Source organism: Dermacentor andersoni, chromosome 5 (genome assembly GCF_023375885.2).
Source record: "Dermacentor andersoni chromosome 5, qqDerAnde1_hic_scaffold, whole genome shotgun sequence".
Classification (NCBI taxonomy): domain Eukaryota; kingdom Metazoa; phylum Arthropoda; class Arachnida; order Ixodida; family Ixodidae; genus Dermacentor; species Dermacentor andersoni.
In genome coordinates, this window is record NC_092818.1 from 58,534,728 (window position 1) to 58,548,339 (window position 13,612).

At 44.3% G+C, this 13,612-nt stretch overlaps 1 protein-coding gene across 1 annotated transcript; it reads left to right on the plus strand.

The window, feature by feature from the left end:
• Positions 1-337: 337 nt before the first annotated feature.
• On the plus strand, positions 338-1,215 carry LOC126530256 (dehydrogenase/reductase SDR family member 7-like). The gene has a single exon (XM_050177577.3). The coding sequence runs from the start codon at positions 350-352 to the stop codon at positions 1,208-1,210; it is 861 nt and encodes a 286-aa protein (XP_050033534.2). The 5' UTR covers positions 338-349; the 3' UTR covers positions 1,211-1,215.
• The last annotated feature ends 12,397 nt before the right edge of the window (positions 1,216-13,612 follow it).

Genomic DNA, 13,612 nt, shown 5'->3' on the forward strand with positions numbered 1-13,612 from the left:
AGGTAGGACATCAAATCAAATGTCAATTCGTCACTGAATCAGCAGACTTTCACCATCGACATATGTACTCATTAGGCTGAAAAACCCCACACCCGTGCTTAAACATATGTGCTTGGGCAAGGCAAGCATTGTGGAGCAGCCTGCTTCCATCTATGCAGTGAGCGTTCTGAAGCGTGCCCTGTATCACAGCTTTGGACTGTGCAACCTATTTCACTACGCAACAACATCCACCCCTTGACACTGCTGGAGTGAGGTCTCACCTACAGCAGACCACAATTGGTTGCAGCACGTACGTGCTGCCACCCTCCCAGACGCCAGACGCATATTTCGGCGTTAACGTGCTCGCACCATGGCGTGTTTGGTGTCGTGGCTCCCTTATATGGGCGTACCGGGACTCATGGCCTTCTTTGCGTGGCTTAAACTTGCCGACGCCGACCTGATGCTTCTATTCAAGTCGAAGTTCGGACGTTCGATAGTAACCCTGAGAGGAAAAGTAATATGGATCACAGGATCATCAAGTGGCATTGGCGAGTACCTTGCATATGAGCTAGCCAAAGTCGGATCTCGTCTAGTCCTCTCTGGCACCAACCTGGAGAGCCTAGAGCTTGAAAAAAACAACTGCCTTGAGTTTGGTAAAGACGAAGGGACAGAAGTCGTTGTTCTCCCATTCAGCATTTGCAACTTCTCGACACACAGCGAGCAGCTTCAAAAGGTCCTGGACCATTTTGTCAAGTTGGATGTCCTGGTTAACAATGCTGGCCGTAGCCAGCGAGCTAACTTTGAGGAGATTCCTGTCGAGATCGACAAAGAGATGTTTGACTGCAACACCTTCGGTGCCATATCTCTTACGCGGTGTGCTGTGAAGTATTTTAAAGAAAAGGGCGTGCAAGCTCGTGTTGTGGTCACCAGCAGCACGGCTGGAAAGCTTGGTGCGCCTTTCTCAGCCACCTACACTGGTTCCAAGCATGCACTCCAGGGCTATTATGAGTGCTTGCGCCTGGAAGGTGTGATTCTAGGAGGTTTAGATGTCACCGTCACCTATCCAGGACCTGTATTCTCACGTATCCGGGAGCGTGCATTTACTGCCACGCCTGGCAAGCTGTACAACATGAAGGACACGCCCAAGTCTCGACTCATGCCCATCGAACGCTGCGCTCAGCTCATCGCAGTTGCCATAGCCAATAATATGGATGAAGTTTGGATTTCCTAGAATCCCATCCTCGTCGCCAGTTTGTTGTAGCTTAGACGGGGCGGCCGGACGGAGGTTTACGGCATGAGGCCTAAATAGCCTCATTCCGCACAGCGCCGCAAGAAAGAGCCGGACTTCTTTAGTCGGGGACCAGACAAAACATGCTCTTTTATTTCTCCGAGGGGAAGCAGGAGGCAACTTAGAGCGTTTGGCGCTGAGTGGCGCCCTGACGTAAACGTCCCAAAACCGAAACCGGAAGCTAACACAGGATACCACAAACACCTCATAGGAACAGGCCTCACATGTTCTGCAGAGAAATCTGAACTTCTATTGTACCGCCCCACACATATAGGCAGGCCTCCCAAAGGATACGACAGAAACAAGGCTCATGAGGAAATCAAGCTACACACCAAGAACGGGCGGAATATCCCAATAGTCAACCAGCTCTAGGTGCTGGGTCTGGTAATCGAGAACAAAGGCACAAATATGGAAACCATAAGGAAGTTAGACACAAAGGTAACAAGCACCATGCGATTAATCAAACGATATACTAACAAGCACCAAGGTATGAAGGAAGAAAGTATCATACGGCTGATACAATTATTCGTAATCAGTCAGATCACATACATAGCAACCTTCCAGAATTGGCTTGCAGCTGAAAAGCGTAAAATTAACAACCTGATAAAAAAAGCATACAAACTAACACCAGGGATTCCCATCAGTACGAGCACGGATCTCTTGCTAAAGTTAGGACTCCACAACACACTGGACGAATTCATAGAAGCACAACACACATCTCAAGCAGAGCGACTAACCAAAACCTAAACGAGACGGCAAATACTAAGCAAACTAGGAATGAATTACAAAAATCTGTCCGGGAAAAGAGGACGATAACGAGAGAAATTCGTGGCGAACTCCTAGTACCAAATATACCCAAGGATATGCATCCAGGCTACAACGACGGCAGACGCAAGAGTAGAGCAGAGAAAATTATCCGAATGTTTCGGTCAGATGACAGCTAACCTTTGTAGACGCGGCTGAATACCCAGAGAGAAATAGCTATGTAGCAGTAGTCGTAGATCACACCCAAAACCCCTTACAAGCGTATCAGTTAATACCAAACATTCCGAGACAGCAGAGGAGGTAGCCAATGCACTAGCATTGATCTCCACAAATGCTCAGTACATCATCAGCGATTCTCAAGCGGCCATTAGAAATTATGCAAAAGGTAGGGTCTCTTCTGAGGCATGGCACATCATCAGAGTCAATGAAGCAAAATTCTCCAATGCAGAGAAGAACGGCAGGCTTGCTTTCCGGCTCTGCTTTCCAGCGCATACGACTCGAGACATTCCCGCAGTCAACCTCAACGAGGTCGCACACCGCGAAGCTCGAGGTCTTACTCACCGAGCTGAGCAAAGAGTGACTTTCATCGGACAGGAGAACGCGGAGGAGGAAATCTGGAGAGAAAAAGATATATTAACATGATTTTGCGATATTACCAAATTCTATCAAAATCGGAGGCGAGTATTACCACCGCCTCACACTAAACTGAACAGAGCTGAGTCCGTTACTTGGAGGCGACTACAAACAGAAACTTATATGAGTCCCGTGCAACTAAAAACTTTCTACCCCGATATATACGAGAGCGATATGTGCAAGCTATACAAGTCTGTTAGAGCCAGCGTTCGACACATGTTGTGGGGATGTGAAATATACCAAAATAAAATGGCAGTCTCCCCAGAAAATACACAGGCGAGGTGGTCGGCCGTGCTGCTCAGTTCAGAACTCCAAGACCAACTTTGGGCCGTCCAGCGAGCCAAGGAAGCCGCACGGGAGCAGCAGCTCCCAGTGGCCATCTAGGCGGCCCCAGGCCCGGGCCTCCCAATGGCCGGATTCTAACTAAAGTTATCACATCACATCACATATTTGAGGGTGTTATAAGCGGGGCTCGTTAGCCGGCAGTCACGTGGTATTTTTCTTTAAATTTCGCGCACTTTAATAAATGCTGGAAAAAAATTTAACAGGACCGTTACAGATGCAATATCTCGATGTTTCTAAACAAGAGCTACGACTTTTGTATTGCAGATCTTTCGCAATAGTTATATTTAAAAAGTCAATTAAGCAAACTTTGTTAATTAGCCAGCTTGGCAGATTGATAAAGTTATTTTCACGTGCTCAATATGGCTAAGAACAATACTGCGAAAATTTCATGGACATACAGCTTCTATGTTTCTTTCTTTATTACTTGGCCCAAATTAGCTGAAACACCGACTGTGCGAAACATGACTGTGTATTACGACTGTGCCCACACCATGGTACTTTTCATCAATTAAAACATAAGTTTTCTTGGTGGGCCATTCCACGCCAACCCTGTCCAGCCTTGTTCAACCCTGTTCAACACTTTCACAACCCTGGCGTTCGACCAACATCCATCTTTATCAAAAAATTGCAAAAGAATTAGACGTGTATGACAGCATTATTTGCACAGTGTTTTCATAGCATCCTTTGAGCGGAAAAAAATGTTGAACGCTTTAAATTTCACGATACGCTTAAAAACCCGGTGGGAAACGTAAGTTTGCCAAGAACCAAACATTTCTCACAAGTTTACATTGCTGCCTTTTCCCTCCCCAGCTACATAGGCGTTCGTTCACCCGTGCCTATGTAGGCACGTAGGCACAATTTTGAGGCACGTTGAATTCGTGGACTCCGTATTAATTTTGACACCTTGGCGTTCTTTATAGTGTTACTAAATCTGAGTGCATGATCGTTTTTTATTCGGTCTCCGTCAAAATGCGGCTGTGGCGGACGGGATGACCTTCCGAACCTGGAGCAATGCCAGAGCCACAAACCTACTTCGGCGTGCACGGAATTGTTGTTCTGATGTGTGACCATTCTTGTAGTGTCACGTGCACGCTACTACGGAGCGCTTTAATGCAGTTCTTCGCCTGCACGTCCTGCGTACGCTGTTCACTTGAAAATTTGCAGGCTTTTTCTTTCTCAGAAATAGCAGGAACGTACCGTACCGCTGCATGAACCTAAATTTAGCCCGTTTGCCCGCAAACTCTGTCATGTCAATAGTAGCACCGTTTCCTTGTCTTCTCACGTCGGCTTTTTCCTATTGCGCTGTAAACTAAGTACCACGTTAATCAGTGAAAATTTGTAGTTAGCTGAATTTGTATTTTCATATCTCAGCCGTGTAATGTCCACCTCTATAATTAATGCAGAAATCTGCCGCCGCTGATTTTTAAACGTAACGTAATATTTAAAAATTATCACCGCGTATAATACTAAAAGAAAACACTATAAAAAAGAAAGAACCGAAAATTATATGCTGCTGCCGATGCACACCCCATTCCTTTACGCAGCAAATTTGATTTGTTCATTCCAGTCCGGCCAATATGATAACAGGTTAAGTCGAAGTGGAAACCTAAACATTGCAACGGCGGGACTCTAATTCAGAAATTGTTTTCCCGGTGAAAACTCAAACTACTTCGATTGAAATGTCCGTGGTGAAAGTTAAGCTTCGTACTTATATCCGCTTTTATTACTCCACGGGCAACCCTAGTGCATTGCCGGCGTCTAAACATAGGCCAAATTGTAATTTTTGCCAAAGTCAGGGTTTTGTTTCAGAGTCTCGGCACAGTACATCGGCAAACATAAATTCTCGGTCATAGTACGCTATAAAGGGTCCCTCACCAGGTCAGGCCATTTTGAGCTGACATGCGCAGACCATACAATGCGCGATAACGATCGTGCCTACAAAGTATTTCATCGCAACGTGCTGCGGAAAGATCAGTAATTTCAAATCGAACGCCATTTTCCCTTCTCCTCGCGGTTGCAGCTATACAAGCCGGAGGATGACGTACACGAGTTAGTGCGCCTACGTACGTCTACTGTGGCGTCGCTCACGGTGACACGTGGCATCAAGAATTATTCGAGGCAACATCCGTTATTTGTGTAATATGTTGCTTTAGCGGACCACTTAAAGCTTGGAGAAATAACAAAACACACAAAGCGAATGTCAGCAAGTTTTTCTTTCACGTCTTTCCTCAGCCAGAGAGATGTACTTCCGTTTAGTCTGTGGGTGCGCATGCCGCGCGGTCGCGCGCTCAGACACCGAAACTATGTCATTTTTTGCCGTGTTCCAGCGGCGGGATGACGCTCTGTGAACCACTTGCGTCTGCCTCACTATTTGGGTAGCACTGGCTTATAACGCAAGTCAGATGTCTTCGTGCACTGCGCGAAAAATTTTGTGCTGGGCGAAACAAGACAATCGCAATACATCGCACGTGACGCCGGCCGCGGTAGTGGGCCGCACCGCATAAAAGCGAGGATAAATAGAAATGAAGGCGGAGGCCCGTGACTTATGCGGCACTCAATCCGCGTCGTCCTGCATGAGAGAACGTAGGGAAGGAATTTCGCTTGCGAAGGCTACACAAGGCAAGTGGACAGAGTGTATATGTTTCAGGTGAAGCTTGCCTCCTGAAATCATGAGTTCACGACGCTGAAGTATATCTATCTCGGCTATTAATGAGCCGATTTTAAATATTTTTGCACAAGAACGCTCTCTACAGCACATGAAACAACTTCTTGCGTGTAACCAAATTTGCTATGGGGCATGGTAAGAGGACCTTTAATGAGAGTTCTGCAGAAATCATTGCAAGGTTCCTCCCTTAACCGTACTTTGTAAAATATTTCCCGGACACTATATCATTTGCGAATGTTTACCTCGTTGCATTGGTTTGAAAATCGTCAAAGCATTTTCTGAAACGGATTACTAAGGAAAGCGGAATGTTCAGTCAACGCAAGAACGCCAAGTTTGAAATAAGGCGCGAAACGGTGTATATTTCACAAATTCTTATTTCCCACAGGGGTTTCCATCGTTTCTAACAATCAAATTGCCCTCAGAGGACCAAAACTTTGTTCTCAGCCCACAATGTGTTGAGAAAATACTGCGCACGTAATGCTGATATAGTTGTATTTTCTCGTAATTCTTCGCGAGAAATGGACATAGCTCAGGTGCCCGGGTAGGAACAGTTGGAGTAGAATGACCCTGTTGCTGAATATTGGTTGCAATATTCTAGACGAATAAAATTGAACTTGATTTTTCAACTTTCCGTGCACCATCATTGATTCCCTTCCTGTTTGCTCGCCTTCCGAAGGAACGTGCAGAAGAAATTGTTGACAAGTAACCGCCTAATTATGTTGACCTTAATAGATACGCCACGCCTATATTTTAAATAAACACTGGCGCATCAGCTAAAGCGATTCGCAAGCTCGGAGAAGAAAATAACTGCAGGCATAGTGGTCAAAATGCAGATTCTTAAACGGATACAAGCATTGACAAAAAGTAGGAGATGATCCCACCGTCACTTCAATTTCTGGAGGTGACGTCGCAAATTTTTCTTCAATTTCGTTTAGAGAAGTGGTCCGCACGACACCCCGACGGCCACGCTCGCAACACGCCACCATTTTCTTGAAACCTGAGCTCCTATGAAACCTTCGCTTCCAGTTTACGTATACCTCGCTGATAGCAAGAAAAAGCGGACGTCAATTATTTTGTTATATCAAAGAGCTTCAGTTTGCCCTTTCGCCAGTTTGCGTGATCGGTGATTTTGGTTTAGCAGTCGAACTTTCGCCGCGGAGACACAGGGTGAGTTCTCTCTCATGCACTCTTGTTGTGCTGGGTGTTTGCCTCCGAACAGCCCCATTATGGACGTTATGCGCGGAATTTTGGATGTGTCTAGCCAACCCAGTATTTTTGGGGGTTCTGGAAAGCGTTACGAATGTTTCATGTATACCTGGTGTAAGCGACCATCTAGTTCTTTCATTTAACGTTACGTCTCCTCTGTCGAAGCCGGCTATTAAAAAAAGGTTAATATATTATTACGACAAGGCAAACTTTAACAATATAAACTTGGAATTATCTAACTTCCTTGACCTCTTCTTGAGTAACTTCGATGATCGCACGGTAGACAATAACAGGATAATATTCAGAAACAAAGTACATGAACTAACTGATAAGTTTATTCCGTCGCGTATTATGTCGTCGAATTCTAAGGCGCCTTGGTTTGATTCGCACCTAAAGAGGCTTTGCAATCGTAAAGAGCGCCTGTACCGCATCGCAAAAAAAAGTCGCTTGGCAACTAAGTAGGACGCTTACAAGGACACCAACAAAGCTTACATAGCAGCTAAAAAACTCGCTACAAGTATGTTTCAAGAACACACTTTGCCTACAATACTTACAGAAGACCCGAAAAACTTTTGGCGCAACATAAACCCTCCCAAAGATGATACAATAACCTTAGCTGATTCTAGTGGATCAAAAATACCCGACGCTGAATGTCCCCGAACCCTAAACTCCGTATTCTGCAGTAATTTCGTGCTAAGTCCTGATCCTGTGTTTCCCACCCTAAATAGCTGCAATTACCCGGCCATGGATTTTATTAGGATCGAGCCATTTGGCGTAGAAACTGCAATTAAAAATCTAAAGATGTCGTCAAGCCCGGGCCCAGACCTGGTTACCGCAAAGTTTTTGAAAAACACTTCTGTTAGTCATCTTCATTACTTTCGAAAATATTCCAGCAATCTTTGGACACCCATCAGCTTCCTGCAGACTGGAAAATTGGGAAGGTGGTTCCACTTCACAAGTCCGGCAACAAATGCTCACCTCATAACTACCGCCCCATTTCCCTCACTAATATTCCTTGTAAAGTACTCGAACATATCTTGTTTTCTCATTTAGTTAAGCACTTGGGTGATAACTCATTCTTCACACGCGCACAGCACGGTTTCCGCAAACATTTGTCCTGTGAAACCCAACTACTTTCCTTCACTCACGATCTTCATCTTATTCTTGATAAAGGTTCATGCGCAGACTGTGTCTTCTTCGACTTTGAAAAGGCTTTTGACAAGGTATGTCACAAACTACTCATTTCTAAGCTTAATAAACTAAATCTTGACCCTGATCTGTTTGCATGGAAAGAGCACTTTCTTCTTAATCAATCCCAGTTCGTTGCATTTAATAACCACTTCTCTACATTTAGCCTTGTTGAACGTGGCGTTCCTCAAGGTTCAGTGTTAGGCCCTCTCCTTTTTTTAATTTATATTAAGGACTTACCCAATGAAATTTCTTCTAGCATTTATCTCTTTGCCGACGATCGCGTTATTCTTCGTGAAACTTCTGACGCCGATGATGCTTACATTCTGCAAAACGACATTAACGCTGTCTGTAACCGGTGCGACTTGTGGTTAATGAAACCAAACCCATCTAAGTGCAAAACCATGCGTGTAACCCGCCGTGAACTTTCTCTTCCGACCTATTACCTTAGTAATACTGCCATGGAAGCAGTTACATCCTACAACTACCTAGGTGTCCATTTAACCTCTATTCTTTCCTGGTCTTTACACATCGACAGCGTAACCAATAAAAGTAATCGCACGTTAGGTTATATCCGCCGAAACTTCTCTTCTTCTCCGTCATCATTAAAGTTATTACTGTACAAGACGCTAATTAGGAGTAAAATGAAATACGCTTCTTCAATTTGGGACCCATATGCTTAGACAATAATCCAGTCTCTCGAACGTGTTCAAAATAATGCCTCGCGTTTCATCCTAAGCAATTATAACCACACGGCTAGCGTAACTTCTATGAAAAACATCCTCCAACTTCCACCAATTTCTGCTCGTCGCAACTGCTCTCGCCTGGCTCTGTTTCATAAAATATACTTCCTTAATTCATATATGCGCGATAATCTTGTTTCATCCCCAACCTACATTTCTCCTCGCATTGATCATCATCACAAAGTTGGAGTTTTGCAGTGTCGCACTAGAGCTTGTCATGAGTCTTTTCTTCCTAGGACGTGTCAAGAATGGAACCACCTTCCCGCCGCGTTGATTGCAATTGAAGACCAGGCACAATTTCGTACGGCCATAATCAACACCATCGCTTCGGCCTTCACATCTATCACTTCGTGCCTTCTTTGCTTTCGTTGTTATGTAACCTTTCTTTTTTAACCGCACTCCCCTCTGTAATACCTTGTGGTCTTGAGGGTATAATAAATGAAATGAAATGAAATGAAACAACATGCTTGTGTAAATCGTATAGTCGTGTGCGTAAAGCCAGCGTACAGTCCACCACAAAAGTTTACGCTCTGGGAGATCTCGCAAAACGTTGAATTTTCTAGCTGCTCTTGTGAAATGCGTGTGAAATCGCTGTTGGGATTGAAAAGGGGTCTGCCGATTGCCCAATGACCTGTAGCTCGGGAACACTACACTTCTGCTCCCACCAGACTCCACGACGCTGTGTTTGAGATTGCGAGTCGTCAGCTGTAAGAAGGCAACAAAGAAGGAAGGTCATCCAATGGACAAGTGCTCGCAGTCAACAGAAATGTGACCTCACTTGCCAGAGGGCTGGCGAAAGAAGAAACAGTAAAAGCAAAGCGAAAAGCCTTACAGTTGCTCCAGGATAAGCCCTCCATCGCCACGCACCAGAGGCACTTCTTGGTAGGAAAATGTTAGAAATTTACGGACACCATCCTGGTAGCACGTGGAACTAGACGTCGCTCAGGAACCTTCAAACCTCAGGATCCCAAACAAGGTAGAGACGATTGCAGAACGTCTTGAGAATTCGCGCCTAAAGGAGTTCGAGGTTCAGATAAAAAATATGTTCATAAATACATTATACCACCATGGTATAACGAATAAGGAGCCAGAAAAAGAACATGTGCAAGAAAGCTGTCGTAGCCCACCCCAACATGTCTTGCCAAATATTTTTGTGCCAGCTTGCTACCTTTGAATTTTCACTGCATTCTTTATGCTATTATAACCTGCTTTAGTGCTATTTTCTTCAAAGGCAAGCGTCACATGATTGCCAACGCCTCTTTCCACATGTGCACATGTACAGATCAGTACAAAAAAATTAGAGGGTGTTACGCGCCAAAAGTCCTATCTTATGATGCACTCTCAATTTATGCGGTGCATCGTCTATTTGTCTCAAAATTCATGAGCCTTCTTGCATTTCGCGCTCATCGAATTGCAGGTACCGTGGCCGCGACCAATTCTCTTTACCCTCCCACCAATCAATACCACTGAGTCCGCGTGGGTGGCTACATCCGCAAGGCTTTCTGTATACTTGTGGACTCTTCATGTACCGTCCGGTTCATGGCACAATCCCATGTTTCTCGCTTCTTCACAGGTACAGCGCAGCTCAGAAAGAAGGGAAGATCTTGTTCATAGGTCCTAGAGGCGCTGACAGTGATGACACGCCTGGTGCTTCTGAGGTGAATATCAGGCATGTTACAATGTAGTGAACAAAATGTAACCTAAGTTGTTACGTTGGACTTCTCTTACTTTGGATGTAGACGAGCGAAATAACTTGCCCTCTATTGCACTATTTCGATGCATTATTCAACGGAAAGTTATATCGCCTACTTGGTGCAATTTAATGTATCATCCGTAACCTAAGTATTTTAGACGTCACCAATTGTTCGTTGGTTAGGTACATATTCCTATATTCTTCAAGCAACAATTACGTATGAACAAATAGGAAAATCGTCTTCTTGCGCAAACATGTGATCTACAGATAATTCAACTAGAACATATCTCGTGAGCAGTCACTGTAGTTGATTTTTCGCGCATGAACCGCTCATCAATATTACATTAACAATATATTTCAAACGCTAACGGGAAAATTTGAGAATCCTTAAAGTTGTGATGCAAAGTTGAGATTAAGACATTACTTCGGCTAATCTTTACGGCAGCCGGAAATTTGTTTGTAGTCCAGACTTCACTTCCTATTCGTTGGCGGGAGATTACTGACAGTAACTACAACTAGCAACGTGGAAAACAAATGCGACTTTTTCGGCGAAGCAATTCAAACCACAGCTCCGCTCCGTCTTTCACAAGATAGCCTAGTTTAGTCTCCGTATGTATGTACAGAAAAGATTAGGAAGCACGTAAAATATATGATAACAATTTATTTGTGAAATGCCTTTATTACCCAATCCTGTTTCAGAGGCTTTTACATTTTTCCAACTAGGCGAAGCATCGCATCTCGTTCAAATGGCTTTTAATAGCAGGACGTACTTCTACTTGCTCTTGCTTGCTTCACATATTTCTTGCTCGGTGCGCATTGTCAAACCGGATAAAAGATATGAACAGTCGTTTGCTACTCTGCGCTTGCACATTTCGCTGCAGGATGAGGTAGCACTGGTTACGCCGAAAGACTACTGGAGTTCATGCAGTAGTTCTTTGGTCCGCGAGTTGCCTTTGGCTACAACTTTGTGGACGCTTCCCAGTAGAAATTTTATTATGTACATTAGAGAAAATGTGGCTGCGGTTGTCAAGACAAACGTGCTTGCACTAAATCTTGGAAATAATGCAATGAGATATCTTAAGATGTGTCCGACTCATCCTGTTAATTTTTCTTTGGTGGATTGTTTTTTGATTGAAGAGAGTGCTACAGGAAGAACGGTGTCGAATAATTACGTGAATCTGTCATTCACAAGAACATTGCCATGTAATATTGGTAGATTGTGCGTGGGAGACGGAAGCACAGCAGGATGTTCACAGCTGCTACCAACACGCACTGTTCCAGTGGCTACTAGAGAATGCCACCTCTTCGCTCTGAAAGGTTATTCAAAACATTCACAACAAAGCAGGCTCAGAAATGAAGTAGTATATGTCGGCTGCGTTCTTCAGAATAATCCAGGCTTCACTTGCGGTTCAGGGGACGTTGGAGTTGTCTTTGACGCGCTCACTTTTTACAATGTCACTTTGAAGTGGTTCTTCACCACCAGTATATCTGCTATGAGGAATGCGCTCGCTGATGGAGGTGCCGACATCTTGGGAACCGAGGCAATATTTTTGCCTGATAGTGCACAATATTTTGGCACTGATCTACTAATTTCTCAGACCGCCGATGTGTTCTACGTCAGAAGAGCGAGCTTCGTATCGACTTCTTTTGTAAACATTGTCGCTGAGTCGAAACTTGGAATGTGTCTCCTTCTGGCTGCACTCATATGCGTCTCACTTGTCTTAACAGTCGCTGACTTCGGAGAAAGAAAGTTCTGGCGGCTCAGCTCAGTAATAGACTCGTTTCTGTTTCTCCTCGCTTCATTTTACGCAACGTCTGCCCCTATTCCACGCAGAGGGAGATTTTCTTTGGCGCGCGTGGTTCTCCGCAGCGTCTGGCTTATCGCCATCCTTCCGCTCTCAAACTATTTCCGCAGTGAACTTGTTTCACGTCTCAGTGTACAATCCTCCGTGAATGTTACGGATACATTGGACGAAATTGACAATGCGCTAAGCCGCAAATCTCTCACCCCTTGCTTCCGCATTGGAACTTTGACGCATCACAGCGTTGTAGCGAATATGAGTTACACGACCCTGCACGCAAAACTCAGCCAAGCCTTCTATGCGGCCAAGAAGAGAAAATCGCTTGTGGCACTCAGCAGTCTGGGCTGCCTGTCATGTGCTAAACAGAAGGGCCATGTTTGCTTTGTAGATAGGTTGCCAAAGTGTTGGCAACACAAGCTTCACGGATTCGTTGAATCTAAAGATACGTTAAGTGTAGCGATGAGCGGCATTCTGGTTCGGAAAAGTTTTGCACTTAAGAAAGATTTCCGCAAGCTGGTACGCAGATTGAGTGAAACAGGAATTTTCGAAAGCAGGCGGTCCTGCAGTATCGAGCCTCCCAATTTGGAGAGCCTAGATACAGCATACAAGTCAGTCCAGATGGCTGAGCTTAGTAGCTTTTTACTTCTTTTTGCTCTGCTCATATCAGCATCAAGCGTAGTTCTTATGCTTGAGTTGACCATTCAGAAGATGTAGTTGCCTCTTCTCGTATTCATATTTTGTTTGAGGATAAAATTTAGTTGAGCCATGAACTAACCCTAAACTTTGTTAAATTCACAGAAAGAGTTCCTGCTTTGACAAACAGAGAGCAAATGGACGTCTGCCCATGTTTGGTACTCCTTTCTTTTGCTTATTGCATTTAGTTTTTGAAGACATTGTGGAAAGGCACCACTGGCTTATTGAACTTTACCGAATCATTGGCGCAATTCTGGTAGAGCTGCTTCTTTTGAACGGTTCCGTTATGAATTTCAATTGTCACTAATTACCCAGTACTTAACGATTTGCTCGCATAACAGTGACGATAGGTATTTGCTTTCTGCTAAATTTTATTCCGTGTCAAATTTTGTTCTTTACGACAAGGAAAAAAGCTGCGCAATACGCTCGTCCGCCATCTACCATAATTACTCCGAACATAATAAACATTCGCAACATCGCATTTGCAAAGCAATATCATAAGGAACTGTTTTATCCAGCGGAGCTAGAGAAACGATGAAAAACATACTGTGCGGCTGATGATGATAATTATGGATGAGTAATTTGTACAAGTGCTGATAATGTGTAGAGATG